We start from the raw sequence: 20,907 nt of genomic DNA, 5'->3' as shown, positions 1-20,907 counted from the left end.
CGTGACATCCACCCCCATCGTCTGCAGCAGGAGCAGGTTCTGCATACTTTCCTGGAGCTGGGACAGTTTTCCCCACCTCTCTCTTGCCTCCTGAACACCTTTGAGGATAAAGAACCTTTTACTGTTTCCCACCAGTCTGCTGGGGACTCAAAGAGGGGCTTCACGGTTCTCCAACCTGTGTAATCCCTCTTGAGCTCCTCAATGTTTCCCGGGGTCAACAGCTTGGTGTTCAGCTTCCACGTTCCCTTACCAGCCCGCTGCTCGTCCTGTAGGTGACAGTCGGCCAGCAGGAGGCAGTGGTCAGAGAAGAACACTGGCTTGACATCGGTGGATCTGACTGAGAGTGTGCACCTCTTTGATGTTTAACCATGTTCACTCCCTCAAGAACTAAACAACTGACTAGTCATGTTGGTAAGTTTAAATCTTCGACTGGTGGTCTCACTGTCCCCGGCCAATTAGGGCTAAGATGGAGTCCCAGAGTGTGGGGTATTGAGTTTCATGTAAATCATCGTGATAAAAAGTCAAAGAGAATTCATTAGTCTGGAATGAACAAGTAAAGAGACTGCAATTAGGCATGACACTAAGCAGCTGTGCATAATGACCCACTATATAAATAAAGGAGTGTTACAATACATAAGGAATTGAAGGTAGAAGAAAGGAACCATCAGCCTCAGGAATAGTGTATGCAAACACCTGCAGCCGAGGGTCTCAATGTGCAGGTTGCAGTGTGGACTTGAAGCACAAAATAATGCACTTTACTTATGCCAATTAATGCTAAGCATTGTGTTTCCCTAACAAGAAAATATAGATTTCAAAGGCTCGCTTACTAAAAATTATTAGAATACTAGAAATTGTTGTCAGTGTCCAGATTACTGTTCAGTCAATCCCAAATGTTTTGTAAGAAGGTGTGACATTTATCTTTCTTTTTTTTCCCAGGTAGCCTAGTTGATTTTCTGAAGACCCCTGTAGGATCTAAACTCAGCATAATAAAGCTCATTGATATGGCAGCACAGGTGAGTTGCGAGCACTGGGTGTGACTGCACATAGAACTGGAACAGAGAAAACGCTGGGAAGGAATACCAGCCCTGCCACTGTCTGGAGGCAGGAAGCAACTCTGCTGGATATTTCACGCTGAAGCATTCAGCTATTCTTCACTCTGAGCATAGACCCACCAAGTTACTGTATTTCCAACATTGTTTCATATTGATCCAGTTTTTTCACATTCAGGTTTGCTTTATCCCTGTGTAATTTTAGGATTGATTTGAGCAACCTTGAGGAGATGTTTGCACCTGATCTATATTTCAACAATGCTTTCTCTGTAGAGAGGACCTTAGGTGTTGCTCTTTATAAAACACTGGCATTTCTAGTGTCTGCGACATTAAATAGGCTAAGGGGAAGTCAGTTGGATTTCACGATGATTGGGGATGAACAATATGTTACCAATAAAAACCCAAACAATTGCATGCTAAGTATCATGAAGAATCTTAACCACATCCCGTTGCACATTGAAATATTAACTAAAACTAGGTAAACCTACCAACGCTTACCACACCCGCAATAATGTGCTTTTGTTTCAGAAGCATAGCGCAAAGAAGCATGCAGCAGGTTAAAGACATTCAGTCTCTATGTGGTACGTGAAAATTCAAAAAGCAACCAAAACAGCATATGCACAGGATGAGTGCAGCAATCCATCCGAATATGACAGAGCTTAAACCCCAGGTTGAGCTGATTGCTGCCTGTGTCTTATTTTACTTTCAAGCGGGGTAGGTTTCAGCTTTGGTCATGAAACTCTCACACCTTGGTTTGTACTGTGGCACAGGAAAAGGACAAAATAGATCTAAAAGCCATGTTGTTACTGATGTTTGAACAGCGCAATACTAGTGGCTCTAAAAGTGGATAGACATTAAATCATTAAAATGTAATTTAGTTTGTTAGCAAGTGAACACTAATTTCCAATAAAGATACTCATCTTAGAAATGTTTAAGGAAAGGGAAACTGACTACTAATGTTTGATCAATGTCTGAGACTGGGGTCTAAGGCTGCTGTCAGTTATCTGATATTTAGCTGGTCACACCCTCCCAAATATAGAATAAAACTTTACATTCATGGAAACCAAGAGCAGATTTTGACAACGTGTGATAATGCTCTGTTGCTATGAATTATTTACAGCCATAGAGTCATAGAGATGTACAGCATGGAAATAGACCCTCCAGTCCAACTCATCCATGCCAACCAGATATCCCAACCCAATCTAGTCCCACCTGCCAGCACCTGGCCCATATCCCTCTTAGCCTTTCCTATTCATATACCCATCCAGATGCCTTTCAAATGTTGTAATTGTACCAGCCTCCACCACTTCCTCTGCAGCTCATTCCATACACACACAACCCTCTGCATGAAAAAGTTGCCCCTTAAGTCCCTTTTATATCTCTCCCTGCTCACCCTAAACCTATGGCCTCTAGTTTTGGACTCCTCCACCTGGCCTAACCAATGTCCTGTACAGCTGCAACATGACCTCCCAACTCCTGTACTCAATACTCTGACCAATAAAGGAAAGCATACCAAACACCTTCTTCACTATCCTATCTACCTGCGACTCTACTTCCTGAAAGAAGATGCACTATGCTATTAATCAAGCTGTCTTGGTCTCTTTGAGTAAAATAACCAAAGTGAAAGGTACAAACTGAGTATTCTTGAGCTGAACCAATAACCTGAGGTGAGGGACAATTATTTTAGAATGGAATAATGGTGAACTAACTGTTAATTAATTAAGGTCTCACTTGTGTTCATTAAAACTTGAAAGCTGTTTTACCTTGTGTGGAGAGCTATGAAACCACGGTTTCCTTGTGAAAAGGAGTTTCATCAGAATTCCTGTACAGGCATGTATAAATGTGGATCAGGATGATTTCCCTGCAATCAGGAGAATACGTGCAATGGGGTTGGACAAAACGAATTGTCAAAGGCTTGTGTGTAATATTGGCCCATTCAATATGATGAAAAGATCTTTGGTGGAGTTTCTTAGTAATAGAAGCAGGAGTAGGCCATTTGGCCCTTTGACCCTGCTCCACCATTCATTACCATCATGGCTGTTCTATCCATCGTCTCAGCTCCTCCGACCTGCATTATCCCCATGACCCTTAATTCTTCCTGTTGTAGGGCTTTTGCCCGAAACGTCGATTTTGCCTGTCCTCGGATGCTGCCTGAATTGCTGTGCTCTTCCAGCACCACTGATCCAGAATCTGGTTTCCAGCATCTGCAGTCATTGTTTTTACCTCTCTCTTATCTATCCCTTTCATAATTTTAAATGTTTCTTTCAGATCACCTCTCATTCTAGCAAGTACAGTCCCAAGTGGCTCAACCTCCCCTCACAGGGTAACCCCCTCATCTCTGGAATCAACCTGGTGAACTTCCTCCGCTCTGCCTCCAAAGCCAGTATATCCTTCCTCAAGTAAGGAGACCAGAACTGCGTACAATACTACAAGTGTGCCCTCAGCAACACCTTGTACAATTGCAGCAGAACCTCCCTGCTCTTAAATTCAATCCCCCTAGCAATGAAAGCCAATATTCTGTTGGCCTTCCTGATTACCTGTTACACCTGCAGATCCATTTTTAGCAATTCATGTGTGAACACTCCGAAGTCCCTCTGCACAATAGCATGCTGCAATCCTTCACCATTTAAATAATACTCTGACCTGCTATTTTTACTTCCAAAGTGGATAACCTCCCATTTACCAACATTGTGCTCCATCTGCCAGACCCTTGCCCACTCACTTCACCTATCTAAATCTCTCTGCAAACCCTCCACATCCCCTGCACAGTTTGCCTTTCCACTCAGTTTAGTGTCATCAGCAAACTTGGATATGCTACACTCGGTCTCCTCCTCCAAATCATTGATATATATCATGAACATTGCAGGCCCAACACTGACCCATGTGGCACCCCACTCACCACTGATCTCCAACCCGAGAAACACCCATTTATTCCAACTCTCTGCTTTCTATTGGTTAGCCAGTCCTCTATCCATGCTAGTATATTCCCCACAACTCCAATGCATTCTTATCTTAGGGATGAGTCTTTTATGTGGCATCTTATTGAATGCTTTCTGAAAATGCAAGTATATAACATCCACTTGTTCCCCTCCATCTACTGCATTTGTCACATCCTCAAAGAACTCCAGTGAGCTTGTTGAACATGCCCTTCTCTTCCTGAATCCATGCTGCTTCTGCCTAATGAAACCCTTTCCATCCAGGTGTCTCACTATTTCTTCTTCAATGATAGCCTCCAGCATTTTCCTAACTACAGAGGTTAAGGTAACTGGCCTATAGTTGGTAGCATCCCCAGAAGCTGAAGGTTCAAGTCTTGCTCCAGGAGCTGAGGGTTGAGGAAGGTGAGTTCAGGACGAGGCCAAACAGGTTGATAACCCGCAAATCCTTCCCATGAGCACCAGCAGCAGGCAGTAAGAGCAGGAGGAATGCCAGGTCAGCCATGGGATGGAACAAAACCTGAAGATTCTGCTGTCACTAACTATCCATATCTCCAAGCCATAACATGCCATAAAAGTTTATGTTGCTATAACAACGCAAGGTGCTGGTTGGCTCAGTGTGCTAAGTTGCTGTTGTGGATCCAGTTGGTGCCAACAGCTCAGGGTGTGATTTCCCCTTTCCATCTGGACTCGGGACCTGCCTCCTTGTCGTCCTCATGGAGGAGGTTTTGAGTTCAGACATGTCTCCACCCAGAGAATGCAGGAAGAAAACATTTGGCAGAGAAAGCTTGTATTAAGTTAAAAGGTTAATATCCTTCTCAGACCACATACACATAGGATAATTAACTTGCTTCTACAAGTATAATTATCATGGAATTTAACAAGTAACGATGTGAGTTTTGAGAAGTTTCAATGTATATCAGATTGTCTGTTGAATGAGAGCATAGTGTGTAAAAAATTCACTTCAGCTGGTGATAGAGAATGCTCTTGGATTAGGAAATAGCTCTGTGGGTTTGTCAGATTTCCTGCAGACACACAAACTGTCGTTTTGCTAAAAAACCCCAAGTGGCATTGACACCTGTCAACAATCCTTTGTAAACTGCATTATAACTCCTTCAAATGTACCATAGTACAAAAAGCAATCCTCAACTCCATTTTGTGTTCCTCCGAAACTGCATGGTATGAGGGCAGTGGTCATGTTGTTGCTACATGATTTGACTTAACTACATCAGCCCAATGACCTGGTATGATTATCCGGAGAACATGTAACATGGCAAAATATCTCATTAGGTTGGTTTATGAATCAAGCATAAAAAATGTGGGAAAAAGAAAAGACAAAACCATTTCATTTTTAAAAATTTGGAAACAATTGGATTTTCATAAAAACCTAACTGTTATTTGAGGTCACCTTAAAGAAAGAAACCAGCTTCATATCCTTATCCAGCCTTCACATGATTCCAGTCCCAATCTGTCATAGTTGACTCTGTAACAGCCTTCTGAAGTGATATATTCAAACTAGGAGCAGGAATGGGCCGTTGGGCCCCTTGGAGTGCCTCAGCCATTTAATAAAATCATACCTGATCTGTTTGTGACCTCAACTTTGCTTTCCTTTCTCCACAATTTGACTTTATTGTCAATCTATTGTCAACCTTCAAAATGTTCAATGACCTCGACCAATTGTTCATTGGGAAAAGAATTTCTTAGAATTGAGAGACAAAGATTCTCCTCCTCTCTGTCCTACATGGGTGAACACATTTAATCTGCTAGTTCTAGCCCATTTCAGAAGGCAAATCATCTTTTCAGATCCCTCGGGATCTTGTGTATTTCAATATGAAGACTTCTCATTCTTCTAAGCTCCAATGATACAGGCCGCACAGACCCATCCTCTCCCTGTGAGGTAAGTGATCCAGCAAGTCAATCAGTTCAGTGCAATTAGGAATGGGTAATAAATAGAGACCTTGCCAATGATACCCAATCTGAGAATTTTATCCTTAAAGTATGGATTCCACTTTGAATTCCACAAAGAGAAAAATGCATTCAGCAAGTCACAGAATATTTGCATTATCAATTATAAACTGCTACTGGCATGCAGTGTAAATAGTGTGGAATGTACTCACAATGAACGAGTATGTTAGATAGCATACACAGTAAATCAACACAGTAAATAGGTCACTGTATCCACTCTTAAGACATTATGAAGTAAATCAGTCTTATTTGTTGTATATTGGGTCATTAATATTACTATTCCTGTGAATGGTTAAACTATCTTTGTTTAAGGTGACGGTTTAACGAGGGTAGTTAGGGTATAGATCCTCATGGGATTGGGAAAGGTTCTGAATGCATTTAATTTCACTATAAAGAACAGGGCAGCAATAATGCACTATCCTGGCTTTTGAGATACGTCTTTGATGAAATGTTGATTTGGACATTTATTTTTACCTGATCTACGCAGGAGGGGGAATTATGTGCTAAAGAAAGTGGGGTCAAGGATTGGGCAAAGTTGGCTGAAAAGCATGAGACATAACACCTCATCAACAACAGGGACGTTGCTCAAAGTGAAAACTCAAAGCTAGCATCTTGAATAAACCCTTCAAAGAGTGACTTTAATATATCTAAATATATGATCAAAAAATAACTCTTTTTCATCAAAGTTCATACTTCCGCTTTTTTTTATATCGGTAAAAATTGCAATATCAATTAAAATTCAATTCAAAATTCGCAGCTGGTTTGAACTTTTTAAAACTGCTCACATTACAGGCACATTATTTGGGATTAAGGTCATTAATGTCATTTTAATCTCTCACTGTATCAATCTATTTTATGACATTCTTCTGCAGATTGCTGAGGGAATGGCCTTTATTGAAAGAAAAAATTATATCCATCGAGATCTTCGTGCAGCGAATATCCTGGTTTCTGAAGAACTCTACTGCAAGATTGCTGATTTTGGTCTGGCCCGTCTTATTGAAGACAATGAGTATACAGCAAGGGAAGGTAGGAACTAGCTCAGGGAGAATCGGTGCAACGGTGGCTCTTCATTTAAATTGAGGAAGACAATGCTAAAAATTAAATATCTTAATTTTATATTTTCCACAGAATCAGGACAAAATGCATCAAGTGTTTGTAAACAGATGGGAGGTCACATGAATGTATGGTTAAAATCTTAGCATAGACATTTGCTGTATACTTAAATCAGCTTCTAAACATAAAAGGTCACCATGTGGACTGAGGAATGATGTTACTAATTGTACCAAAACCTGACCATTTATTGAAGGGGAAAGAACAGAAATTGCTGAAAAAGCTCAGCAGGTCTGGTAGCAACTGTGGAGACAAATCAGAGTTGATGTTTTGGGTCCCGTGACCCTTCCTCAGAACTGATTTCTTTCCACAGATACGGCAGACCTGCTGAGTTTTTCCAGCAATTTCTGTTCACGCTTCTGATTTACAGTATCTGCAGTTCTTTCAGTTTTCATTGATCTAAGGGACTGGTAAACTTGAGGAGATATGGGGGTTGGTTAGTTTAGGAAGAGGTCTACTCTTGTTTTCTGGGAAAGAAAGTAATCAGGGAAACAAGAGGTCGCCTTTTTCCATCATGCCTTTTCCAGCTCCTTGGAACAGCTATTCAATTAGCTTCACTTCCTTGCCCTATCTCTCTAGCCTTATAATTTTTTTGTTGCCAATTGAATCTGTTTCCAACACCTTTCAGACGGTGTGTTCCTGATCACAACTTACTGCAGAAGACAAAGCTTTCTCAAACTTCTTTTGGCCATCATCTTTAAATTGTGACCACGTAATTAGCATCTTCTGCCACTGGAAACAATTCTTGCTTATTTACTTTGTTAGAAAACAATGTGTTTGTGAACACATCTACCAAAAGCCCCTTGGCCTTCTGCTCTCTAAGGAGGACAATCCCAGCTTCTCCAGTCTCCCCACATGGGCTGACATGTTTTGCCTTGCACCAATCTCATCAATCCCTTCTGCTCCCTCTCAGAGGTGTTGACACTCTCCCTAAAGTGTGGTGTCCTGATGTGAGCACTATTTACCTTCAAGTGAGCGTTTCCAGTACAGAGACAAGGTACCATCAATAAAAATTTCTGCTACAATGGGCTGAATAGCCTCCTTGTGGACTGTGACAGTTGTGAGATTCTGTGATCTGCACATGTGCACCTGTGGTGCACTTGCAAAAGTTGATGAACTTTCAAAAAGTTGCAATTACAAACCACACATGGACCTTGATGAATTTTAAGGTCATTAGCTCTGAAAAATTGACTAACTTTAATCATTCAGTATATGTACAGTCTGACTGATTTCAGAACAGTTAAAACAAGCTTTAAATTGAAACATGGAAAAAAGTTCATAGTTGACATTTTGAGGGCTACTCAGCAGGGCACCTTACAACTGTGTGTTGTAATCTCTAGGGCACCTTACAACTGTGTGTTGCATTTCTCTAGCTCCTGGTGATCTTATTTACACTTAAACATTTGCGTTGTTGCTGGATGTGATGTTAGAAGGAACACTCCAATTTTGTCCACATGTGCATCCAGTGATGGCACTGGCTACAAGTGCAGTGTCAATCTAAACCTTCTGAAATGGCTTTTATCTAAAAAGTACAAATGTGCTTTCGGTACCCTTGACTGAAATTAGGATGGAATGTAGCATAACAGTGCTAGGAGCACTTGTGGCACAGTGCTAATGACCCTTACTCTGGACCAGGAGGGCTGGAATCAAGATCCACCCCACTCCGGGGCCCCAGAGATGCAGATTGAGTAGAAATATCTCACAGCAGTTCTGCATTTTAGGCTGCATGCTTCCTGGAATATTTCCTCTGGTTTCTTCCTGCATCTAATAGCTTCAAATGAGCTCATAATGTTGGGCCAGTGAGAGTGAGGTGAATGACACTCATTGGTAATAATATTCAGGGGTGAGGTAAGTGCGTGGGAAAGATCGCGAGTGAAAAGTTGCAAATCTCCGTCATTAACATTGTGAAAACAGCATATGATCCTGAGCCTCCTTATTCAGGAAGAGATTTTGTTTATTCAGTGTTTTATACATTAACCTCACCATTGAAATTAAGCTCTTGTGCAGTGGTAGTGGCTTTACCTCTGGGACAGAAGGCCTGGGTTCAAGTCCCATCTGTGACAGACATGTGTAACAATATGTGTAAATTGATTGATTAAAGCTGCTTATGAATGGAGCTAAAAATCACACAACACCAGGTTATAGTCCAACAGGTTTAATTGGAAACATTAGCTTTCAGAGTGCAGTGCTCCTAAAGCTGGTGCTTCCAAATCAACCTGTTGGACCATAACCTGGTGTTGTGTGATTTTTAACTTTGTACACCCCAGTCCAACACCGGCATCTCCACATCTTGCTTATGAATGGGACTGTTTCAATCGTTATTGTTTATTTACAAAGAGTAGAAATTAAGTTTTGCTATTATGTCTACAAGCCTCCATTAGATAATATGATTAAATGCAAATAATTGCTAATCAAGAGAAACAAAAGCATCAGATGGTGCTGATGACTGATTGTTTGCAACAGCTTATGTAGAAGAGCTTAAAACCTGGTTTGATTGGTCTCAGTGTCTGTAGTACACCTTCTGGTGGCTGGTCAGGGAGAAGCATAGATCAGCTGGTAAACTGGGAAGAGCGGTCCTCCGATCCTGAACTCTGCACCTCACTGGCTTAAGTTGAGACAAACAATATGTCCCATTTCTTCTCACATCTTTTCCTGCTCCCCTCACAGCAGATGATGATGTGTGCACATGTGCAGATTGAATACAGGTGAATGGGGAAGGAGTCACGTTCTGATCTCCCAGAATGTTTTCTTTGGTCAATGGGAGACTGGTGATGATTCCAGTCATCTCCTAACCATTCTTAGAGAGTTGGGCAACCCCACCTCTCATCAGACACAACATTCACTCTCAGGCTCCTTGATCCTGGAGGTTAACCCCATTGGCCAGTCAAGTGCCTGAGTGGCAATGGGCCTTCCCAACAAACACCAGCAGATCATCCCCACTGCTCTCTTCCACCCATTTCCTTCATGGTTCATCCCAGCCAATTGAGAGCAATTTGCTGGTCCATGGCAGTTTTGTAGAAAAGTGGCATCTACCAAAGAACAAGACTCTGAACGTTATACATTAAACTCGGTCGCATGCTCTCATGGTATTTTTCCATTCATTACTTGTAATAAAACTGGAAAAAATTGAAAAATCCCAAAATTGATGTTATCTTGGTTTAGTGCAGAAATGTAGCTACAATTTCCAATTGATTATAGATAACAAATTACAGCAAGTGGTGAATTACAGCTGAATGGTGAATTATTAGTTTGAACACTAGCCATCCTTTGTCAGGAATTATTTTCCACTTGAGAACAAATAATAATAGAAATTGCATTGTTTTCTGTGCCATTCCATGCAAGATTTGACTGTTGTCATAAATCTCCCTGAAACAAAATAAGTTAACAGAGAAATGCAGAGAAATTTTACACAATGTCCCCAGTTCTCCAAAAGGAATTTTAGCCCCACAGAACAATAACAGGACTTTATATTTTATCTTCAGTGATTCATGTTTGAATAATTGTCAGAGTGTGTCATTTCAATTCTGTATCAATGACAGATGTATGTGTGAGACAAAGAACAGGAAATCAGACAATATCGGAAGGCACAGTAACTCTGTGCAGGAAGCCACTGATAGCTCTTTGATGCAATGTTCTGGTAAAGATCTAAATATCCAACTAACACGCAGACTTCCAGATATGCACTCTACATCCACACTTTCTATGTTACCAGTAAACATTACAATGTGTAGCATTAGGAGCAAAGTGATTGACTTTACACTTCCCCACTTTGTACTGCACCTCCACCACATTACCTAGTCTTGTAACCAATCTATAATCCTCTTCAGCCTCTCTTTATCTTCCTCACAGCTTGCATTTCAACCTAGTTTTGGACTTACACCAAACTTACATGCATTATTTTGATCTTCTTTCATGTACGTCATTAAAACAGATGCAGCACTCAAGTATTCATTGCCTGCCAATTTGAAAAAGCTTCACTTATCTCTATTCCCTGTCTTCTGTCCATTAACTTTGCTATCCTCTATCCATGGTAATATAATCACTCCAACTCCATAAGCCCTTATCTTTTGTATGAGCCTTTCATATGACACCGTATCAAACCCCTTTTGGCAATGTAGGTGTACTACAACTGCTGGTTCTCCTTTATACATTTGATTATTGTCAATGGAATGAACTGTCTGCTCATTTTATTTAGGCTGAAGAAATAAATGGTCACCAATACAGTGACAATTTTGTGTTTCCATTCATGACACAAATCTCAACTAGAATTTAATGTTGAGTTTATTCAGCAAGGTCCGGGTGGTTGTCATCAATATCAATAACGCAAATAATGAGCAGAAGTAAGACTACTTCAAACTTGCACTCACTTTTAAAGAATTTAGTTTGTCTTTGTCTGTATTTACACTGTAACTGTAGTTTCTTTGTGAACTGAAATTGCTTTGCAAAAATGCATGTGGCTAGCGCCAGAGGTCACATTTAACTCTGCCACTGAATAGAGGATGAGTCTCACTGCTCCAGGATTGAGTCATGTTTTCAGCCTTCAATTTACCCGAGCTACAACTGCCGAGTTGCATCGTGTGGAATGGCTGTAGCTGCAGGTGATAAACCCCCGGAAACACTCTGCTAATTGAACTAGGGGAGCACTTTGCAGGCTTTCAACCTTGTTTTTAATTTACAAAAAGACTATGATGGCCATGCTGAAAACAAATGAAAAGAATCATTTCATTCAACAAACAGATAATTTTTGCAACCAAAACAGAAACTCCATCCTTGGCTAGGAGTGGAAGGACACCCTTCTCAAACCCTGGTCCTTCTCTCGCCTCCAGTGATTTCTGTTGTAGAATTGCTGTCTCCTGGTGGCTATCCAGTTATTGCAACCAGAAAGTATAAGTGTGTGATTACTGGGTGTGCACAGAGTGAACTTTGGCTCTGATTTTGCTAAGAACCTAACAGCTTGATAACATTGTAATGATCCCAATTCATGTTATAACTGAACAAGTTGGATCTCAGAATGAAATCTGGCCAGATAGATCATGATTTTTTGTGAATTTAGTGAATTTGTTAGTCACTGAAAAATCATCACTCAAGGCTACAGACTTTTCATTAACAACACATCAGCTTATTACACAAAAGAAAAAAAACAAATTAAGTGATCTAAATATAAAAGGCAGTTTAGGAAGATTTAAAACTCATAGCAAAACAAAGTTTCAACCTATTTCCTGGCATTATCTGTTACAGAGACACAAGTCTGGAGAAAGGACATCTCTATCTCAACACCTTAGTTTTTACGTAACTGATGCTTCACGGTTTCCTCACTGTAGATGGTGGAGACTATTCAGCATATCCTTTCCAAATCTGCTGACATGAACTTCTCACAAATCTGAGACATTTGCACAGCTCAATGGAAATAACAGCTGGATTGGGAAGAACTGAATGAATTGTTAAGTCAGAGATCACAGACAGAAGACCACCTTCTGGGTCCTATAATTCTGTAACTCCATAATAAAGTTATACAATAAACATAAGTCACTTTAATGGGCCATTTTAAAATTGAGCATCAGAACCTTTAGCTCGAAACTGGAAAACAGCTAAGGCCCCTCATTTCAGTTGAAATATTCCCCGGTCCTCTTTAAGCAATAAGTAGATAGCAATGGGTATGTTTCAGGGACACGGTAAAGTCTTTGTTATCATCACAATAAATATATACCCTTATGAAAATGAGTAAATCAACATAATAGATACAGTCTATTTTTCACAGCCACATTCCTTCATTTGTGCTGTGCAGTCATTTTGGTAACAGAAATCCCACTGGACCCTTGAAATAAAAAGGGAAGAAGCTAGAGTTAGACATGGAAAGAGATCTGATTGTTCAAATTATTCTAATGTAACATGGTCAGTTGGTTTCCTCAATATTAAAATATTAAAAATTATATAAAACTTGGCAATTGGTCAGCAAGAGCTCAAAGACCATAATGGAATAGTAACTTGGTTCAGAGTGCCACCTTGTGGCACTGTTTGGAAAACAGGTCATTTCCAACCTCAAGCCTGTTCTGCTATTTCATCAGATAATGTGAAATTGAAAAACATTATTCCATTAAAAGTTATTTTAGGACCTTAGCAGTTTAAAAAAATGTTTCCCTGGTACATTTCCTCTAATGATTGTGATTATATTTACTTCTTTTCTTCCTTTTTCCCCTTGTGTAAAGATTGTAATGAGGTCAGCCAGGTGGATCTCATAGAATATGAACTCCCTGATTGGGGCTGTTAATCAGGTCCAATCAGGGAGCCCTGGCTGACCAAAACAAACAGGAATGTCAGAGGTTCTTTTGTCCTTGATAGCTGGCTCTGAGGGGGCTGGATCAGTGTCAAGGACTGGGTGGTATGGTGGTTCAGTGGTTAGCACTACTGCCTCACCGCTCCAGGGCCCCAGGTTTGATTCCAGCCTCAGACGACTGTCTGCGTGGAGTTTGCACATTCTCCCAGTGACTGTGTGGGTTTCCTCCGGGTGCTCCAGTTTTCTCCCACAGCCCAAAGGTGTGCAGGTCAGATGGATTGGCCATGCTAAATTGCCCATAGTATTAGGTGCATTAGTAAGAGGGAAATGGGTCTGGGTGGGTTATCCTTCAGAGAGTCGGTGTAGACTTGTTGGACCAGATGGCCTGTTTCCACACTGTAGGGGAATCTATCCTTTTAAAGACTCTCTATGTGTAAATAAAGGGTGACTTGGTGATGGGATACCAGCCTCTGTGGAGTTTTTTCACTTTGATTATTTAGTATTTTTTGGGCTATGTTGCTTGGAATGGTATGAAATGTTTGAAATACATGATAGAATGTCCTAATCTTCATAGAATTACAGAAACTGTAGAATTTAAGTGTCATCTCAAAGTTAGTGTGTTTGCAATTTCTTACCTCACAAGCCCTACCTTACGGGAAGGAACTGCACTCTTATTTTTTTCCCATAATCCTGACTATAATAGATCCCAGAGGAAGTGAGGACTGCAGATGCTGGAGATCAGAGTCGAGAGTGTGGTGCTGGAAAAGCACAGCAGGTCAGGCAACATCTGAGGAGCAGGAGAATCGATGTTTCGGGCAAGAGCTCTTCATCAGGATTGAAGCTTGTGAGCCAAGAGGGTTGAGAGATAAATGGGAGGAGGGGTGGGGGGAAGACAGCTGAGAGTGCGCACTATCCCTGACAATCGTTCACCCTCTTGTTTATCCAGTCCTGCCTTCAAAAGATTTAAAGATGCTCACATCACCATTTAGGAAGAGAGTTGTAAAAACTCACAACGATTTGTGAGAACAAGATTCACGTCATCCCCTTTTAAAATGGTCACCCTTGATTTTTACAGAGTAGCCCCCTGTTCTAGATTCTCCCTTCAAAGCAACCCACTCTACATCCAGTAGGATGCCTTAGCATCTTCTATGTTTCAATCAAATTACCTCTCACTCTTCTAAGCACCAATGGATACCAGCCCAGCTTGTTCAACCTTTCCTGAACTGACCCATTCCAAGTATTATTCTGTTTTACAGCCTGTGATCCTTTTGCTCAAGTTAATGTGTCTATCTGAGGTCCGATGGTGTCCTCTAAATTGCATGACCAGTTGCATACCATCTTGCATCCTGTTTAAAAACCTGAACTCTGGAACAAGGGTCTCTTCATCAATAATTCCAAAATGTTGAGGGGGGAAGGATTTGTTCACTAAAATGAAGAAGGTTGTAGAGTGGTCTAATAATTCTGATGTGATAAATACTGCAAGGATGTTTTAATAGCCAATGACACTTAATGATTGGATAATCTCAAAGAGAGTCAAAGGGGAAAGTAGAAAATGTTTCTTTCTTGAGCAGGTTGTTGTTTATTTATCTAATTGTAGGAGAAAGTGAGGACTGCAGGTGCTGGAGATCAGAGCTGAAAATGTGTTGCTGGAAAAGCGCAGCAGGTCAGGCAGCATTCAAGGAGCAGGAGGATCGACGTTACGGGCATGAGCCTGAAGAAGGGCTTATGCCCAAAACGTCGATTCTCTTGCTCCTTGGATGCTGCCTGACCTGCTGCGCTTTTCTAGCAACACATTATCTAATTGTAGCCAAAGTATCACTAACAATGGCTTCCTGATCCAGTTTTATTACAGCTTATGTCCCCAAAGATTAATCTTTAGCCCGCTCCTACTTCTCTTCAGGTGTGACCTGTGTTGTTTTCCATCCTTCTACAAATCGTAAATGCACAATGGAAATGAAAAATAGCTGTGACCATTCCCGGACTGGCCGGAGTAGGGTTTCTATGTTATTTGAGGATGCAGTCTGTAGTTATAAGTGATATGAGACCTTAATGGGCAATGGCTCTAAACAGGTAAATGCATGCATTGTCCAACTATGTGCAATAAAGTATTGGCCACAAATCATCTTAACCACGTCATTGATCATTACAAATTGATCATACTGATCTTTGTAAAGCTAAGGTCCTCACCTGAGGGCCACAATTCACAAAGACAATCCAAGATCCCAGCGCCTGAACAAGGATGCAGAGCTGATTTCCTTTCACCTTAAACTCTAAGTATTTGGAAACATGCTGTTACATGCAAAGCTGTCATTCTCAGGTGATGTGATGGGGAGACAAGGTTTCAGCAATCCTACTCCACCCCCCACTGTATTTGTACAAAGTTAAAAATCACACAACACCAGGTTATAGTCCAACAGGTTTATTTGCAAGCACCAGCTTTTGGAGCACAGCTTCTTCATCCAGTCACAACCACCTGATAAAGAAGCAGCGCTCTGGATGCTAGTTGCTTCCAGTTAAACCTGTTGGACTATATCATGATGTTGTGTGATTTTGAATTTTGTACACCCCAGTCCAACACCGGCTCCTCCAAATCATGTATTTGTACAGCTTGGCTTGTGCTGCATACATTGGAATAAAGTTGCTATTTCAAAAGTCCATGTCCAGGCATCTCCATGTCAAAGTCTTCCTTGTCCCACTATGTGAAAGACTATGGTAAACTATCGATTGTGTGTGATGTCCTGAAGAAGTGTCATACTGGATTTAAAATGTTATCTGTCTCTCTCTACAGATGTTGCATACCTGCTGTGTTCCTCCAACAATTTATGTTTCCACGAACAATTAACCACTTAATTGGAATGTACTTGCAATGTTGCAAACTAGACATCCTGTTATTTCATATTTGTATTAACTACTTTGCTGGTCTTACTAAGTATGTGTTTTTCTTTACTTTATTTGCTCTTTTCATTTGGCTTTGATTGCCTATCCATCATTGCCCCTGGGAAGATGGTATTCGAATTATTTTCTGAGTTGAATTGATGTTGAACATTGAATCTCCCTCTGTTGTTTAGGAGCTAAGTTCCCCATCAAGTGGACAGCACCCGAAGCCATCAACTATGGCACATTCACCATCAAGTCTGACGTCTGGAGTTTTGGAGTGTTACTTACAGAAATTGTGACATATGGACGGATTCCATATCCAGGTACAGCACTTGAAATGGTGGCTCCTTTTTTATGCTTTACTGCTGGATGCCTTTTCAAGCATCATCCAAATTATCTTCAGTCACATATCACTGCACCAGTGTAATAAGAAATTTTTTTTTGTGCATTTTGTTATGGCAGCTGTGACTGATTCTGTAACTAATATCTCACAAAGTAGAACATGAGATTTGGTTTCACTAATTTCTTCTGTAGTATACATTCATTCAAGTCCCACCTGTCTCAGAGTTGTGTAGTAGCACAGAGTCATAGAGATGTACAGCATGGAAACAGACCCTTCTGTCCAACCCGTCCAAGTTGATTTAAAAATATCTGTGGAATACATTCAGAGAAAGAGACTCATTGATGGCCAGTTTCAGCTATAACAAGCACCAGCTCATCCAATCACATGGTGCAGAACAGGCCCTTTTGTCCATCACGTGTGCACCATTAAATCTACACTAGTCCCACCTTCCAGCACAAGGCTCATAGCCTTGAATATTATAACATTCCTCAACTTTTCACTCTCCCAACACAATTTAAAGTAGTGAGGTACATTTCACAGACACTTTTATTATCTTTATTGACAGGACATAACCATGGGCCATGATGTAATTTGCATGCTTATTATGAAATTATCATTGCTTAAGGAAAATCAGATCTCACAAATTTGATGGAGTTTTTTTGAGAAATTTACCAAAAAGATTGATGAGGGCAGAGCGGTGGACATTGTTTACATGGACTTTAGTAAAGCTTTTGACAAGGTTCCACGTGGTAGACTAATTAGTAAAGTTAGATCACATGGGACTTGCCATTTGGATACATAATCGACTTAACAGCAGGAGATAGAGAGTGATGTGAGAAGATTACTCTTCGGACTGGGGGCCTGTGACCAGCGGTGTTCCACAGGGGTTAGTTTTGGGTCCTCTTTTATGTGTCATTTATATCGATGATTTGGATGAGAATATCAAAGGAATGGTTAGTAAGTTTGTGGACAACATCTAAATTGGTGGTATAATAGACAGCAAAGACGGCTTTCTAAAATTCTAAAGGAATCTTAATTAAATGGTTCAATTTGCTGAAAAATAGCAGATGGTGTTCAAGTGGGACAAATGTGAAGTACTGCATTTTGGTAAAACAAACAAGGGCAGGGCTTACACAATTAATGGTAGGGCCTTGGGTAGTGTTGTAGAACAGGGGATCTGGAGTTCAGGTACATAATTCTTTGAGGTTTGTGTCACATGTAGACATGACGGTTAAAAAGGCATTTAGCACGCTTGCCTTCATTGCCCAGTCCTTTGAGTATAGGAGTTGGGAAGTCATGTGAGATTGGACAGGATATTGGCAAGGCCTCTTCTGGAGTACTGTGTCCAGTACTGGTCACCCTGTTATAGGAAGAATATTACTAAGCAGGAGAAGGTTCAGAAGAGATTGACCAGGATTTGAGTTATAAAGAAAGGCTGGGACTTTTATCACTGGAGCGTAGGAGGTTGAGAGATGACCTTATAGAGGTTTATAAAATCATGAGGGGTATAGATAGGGTGAATGGTAGTTGTCTTTTCCCTAGAATGGAAGATTTCAAGACCAGGGATGCATTGTTAAGGTGAGAAGAGAGAGATTTTAAAAAGTCATGAGAGGCAAATATTTACACGTCAGGTGGTTCACATGCGGAATAAACTTCCCAAGGAAGTAATGGATGTGAGTACAGATACAACGTTAAAAGATACTTAGATAAGTACATGAATAGGAAATGTTTGGATGGTTATGGGCTTGGGGAAGGCAGATGGGACTAGTTTACTTTGGGGTTATGTTCAACATGGACAGGTTAGGTCTGAGGGTCTGTTTCTGTGCTGGATGATTCTATGACTGTATAAGGCTCCAGTTTTCATTCTGTCACATTGTTTAACTGCAATTTCAAACTGTATTATAACAAAAATGCATTATGCATTTAACAGACCTTAACTATTTGATTATTTTCCTCACATATTTTGGTTGTTAAACTTCACACAGTGGTTTAACTTTTGATCTTAGTGAATGTTGACTTCTTTTCGTGCCTCATGCCCCAGGACCTTGGTGATCGTTCAGCATGTGCTGGAATTGGCAGAGGAGTTATCGTAACACAGCTATTAGCAATTTGACTCTCCTTCTCTGGATTTCTTTGACCATAATAACATGTTTGCTTTCCCTTGCAATTGGTAAATCTTCACTGCTCTCTGTTGTTCCCGATAGGAATGACCAACCCTGAAGTCATTCAGAATTTGGAACGGGGCTATCGAATGCCAGCCCCTGAAAACTGCACAGAAGAACTATATGAAGTAATGCTGCGTTGTTGGGGAGAGAAACCTGAAGATCGGCCAACTTTTGAATATCTGCAAAGTGTATTGGAAGACTTCTTCACAGCCACTGAAGCTCAATACCAACAACAGCCTTAGCAGGGCCTCATGCCTTGATGGTATAAACATTACTGAGGATTAGAAACTCTGAAAAATATTGTCTCTGGAATTGGGTAGCATGAGATAGAAAAAATTCAGTTCACAATTTGGTTGCCCAACTGTGAGGCAGCTTGGGGTAATCAGTTTATCTGGAGGGATGATTGCCTACAGCTTGGATATTGTTCCTCATTTTACCAGAGGCATGGAGAAAATAATTAGGAGCTGATTTTTTTTTTTCATTGAGGTAGGCGTTTGAAATGTCTTCATATCTGCTCCCAATTTGGGTAGATATATTTGCCAGGTCTGCAGTAGAAATTCCATTTGTAATAGATAAACAAGATTTCTGACACTCTTTTAATTCTTCTGTGAGATGTGGGTTTTGCTTGCTGGGGCAGTATTTATTACCCATTCTTTCCTTTCCCTGGAGAAAATGGTGCTCAGCTGTCCTTGTCATTTATTGCAGTCTATTTGGTAACTAAATCTGTTCATTTGGTGGCCAAATCTGTTCATTTGGTGGCCAAAAGCAGTTCTGAGGGGACTCCTGGTCTTTATCTCATTGATTAATTTTATCAGGAGCACCAGCTTGGACCCATTTAAAAGACTTGTTCGAGAGCTCCTTTGCAAATTTTTCATTGAACAATATCAATAGCAATAATCTATCAAACACAATCAGAATGTTGGTTAATTGCATGAAACTTGCCTTGTGCTTAAACCACATCCTAGTAAATATTAAGCTCCTTTTGCAGGCTATCTATTAGGTAAAATATATGCTGCAAAGGATTTAGCAGCCAAGTGTCTGACTTGGATTTTCCAAATGAAGTACTTAGCTTTTATTGCAATTACTCTAGGGGTCCAACAATTGTTCTGTCATCCAATTGCTTTCAGGCATTGTCCCACCTTCATTGAGAATAGCTGTAGATACTGAAAGGAAAATCAAATTCTTCAAAATATTCTATTATGTTCTGAAGGCCCTGGGTCACCATTTTTTTAACTTAATGTAGCATTCTGTATGAATGAAATCTTTCAATTGAAATATTTATGCTACATCATCTTAATTGTTTTATGATTGTTCTTTTGAAATAATTTTTATGGTTTTTATTTTTGTTGGTCTTTTAGAATCAGTTAATTTCTAATAATAGGCTGCCACATGCAGTATCTATCCAGACTGTTCCCAACCAGACCAGTAGAGAGAACAGCCTTCAAACATTCCAATACAGACCCAGAGTCAACTGGTTAGGCAGAAGGTCAGAAATCTCTAGTGGAAGTTATGCCACCTCTTCATGTATATTCTTCAATGAATGATATCGGCATTGTTAGTAAAGCCAGTATTTCGCTTTTTCCTTGAGAAGGTGGTGCTGAGTTAACTTTTTAACCACTGTAGACTGTGTGAGATAGGGACACCCACTGTGCTGCTAGGAATTGAGCTATGGAGAGAGACTGAATAGACTGGGGCTACTTTCCCTGGAGCATCAGAGGCTGAAGGGGGACATTTTAGAAGTTTATAAAATCATGAGGGACATGGATAGGGTGAATAGCCAAGGTCATTTCCTCAGGGTAGGGGAGTCAAAACTAGAGGGCATAGGTTTAGGGTAGAGGCTAAAGAATTAAAAGACACCTGAGGAGCAACTTTTTCATGTGGACAGTGGTGCGTGTATAGAATGAGCTGCCAGAGGACGTGGTGGAAACTGGTACAAGAACAACATTTAAAAGGCATGTGGCTGGATATATGAATCGGAAGGGTTTAGAGTGATTTGGGCCAAATGCTGGCAAATGGGACTAGATTAATTTAGGATATCAGGTCGGCACAGATGAGTTGGACCGAAGGATCTGTTTCCATGTTGTATATCTCTATGATTCAATGACTTGATGAAAGGAGTTCAGAATTTTGACCCAGAAAGCATTTAGGAATGGTGGTCTGGTTCAAAGTCAGGATTGTGTGTGACTTAGAA

At 40.6% G+C, this 20,907-nt stretch overlaps 1 protein-coding gene across 2 annotated transcripts in view; it reads left to right on the top strand.

The window, feature by feature from the left end:
• Positions 1 to 20,454, top strand: part of LOC122563454 (proto-oncogene tyrosine-protein kinase LCK-like) — a 148,773-nt gene extending 128,319 nt beyond the window's left edge. For both annotated transcript variants that reach the window (XM_043717198.1, XM_043717199.1), the window contains 4 exons: positions 937 to 1,013; positions 6,820 to 6,973; positions 16,400 to 16,531; positions 18,756 to 20,454. In XM_043717198.1, the coding sequence (XP_043573133.1) occupies positions 937 to 1,013; positions 6,820 to 6,973; positions 16,400 to 16,531; positions 18,756 to 18,958 (566 nt within the window). In that variant the 3' untranslated portion in view covers positions 18,959 to 20,454. The remainder of the gene's footprint in view (positions 1 to 936; positions 1,014 to 6,819; positions 6,974 to 16,399; positions 16,532 to 18,755) is intronic.
• The last annotated feature ends 453 nt before the right edge of the window (positions 20,455 to 20,907 follow it).

This window comes from Chiloscyllium plagiosum, chromosome 27 (genome assembly GCF_004010195.1).
Source record: "Chiloscyllium plagiosum isolate BGI_BamShark_2017 chromosome 27, ASM401019v2, whole genome shotgun sequence".
In the NCBI taxonomy this organism is placed as follows: Eukaryota; Metazoa; Chordata; class Chondrichthyes; order Orectolobiformes; family Hemiscylliidae; genus Chiloscyllium; species Chiloscyllium plagiosum.
This window is presented reverse-complemented; position numbering and strand designations above follow the sequence as displayed.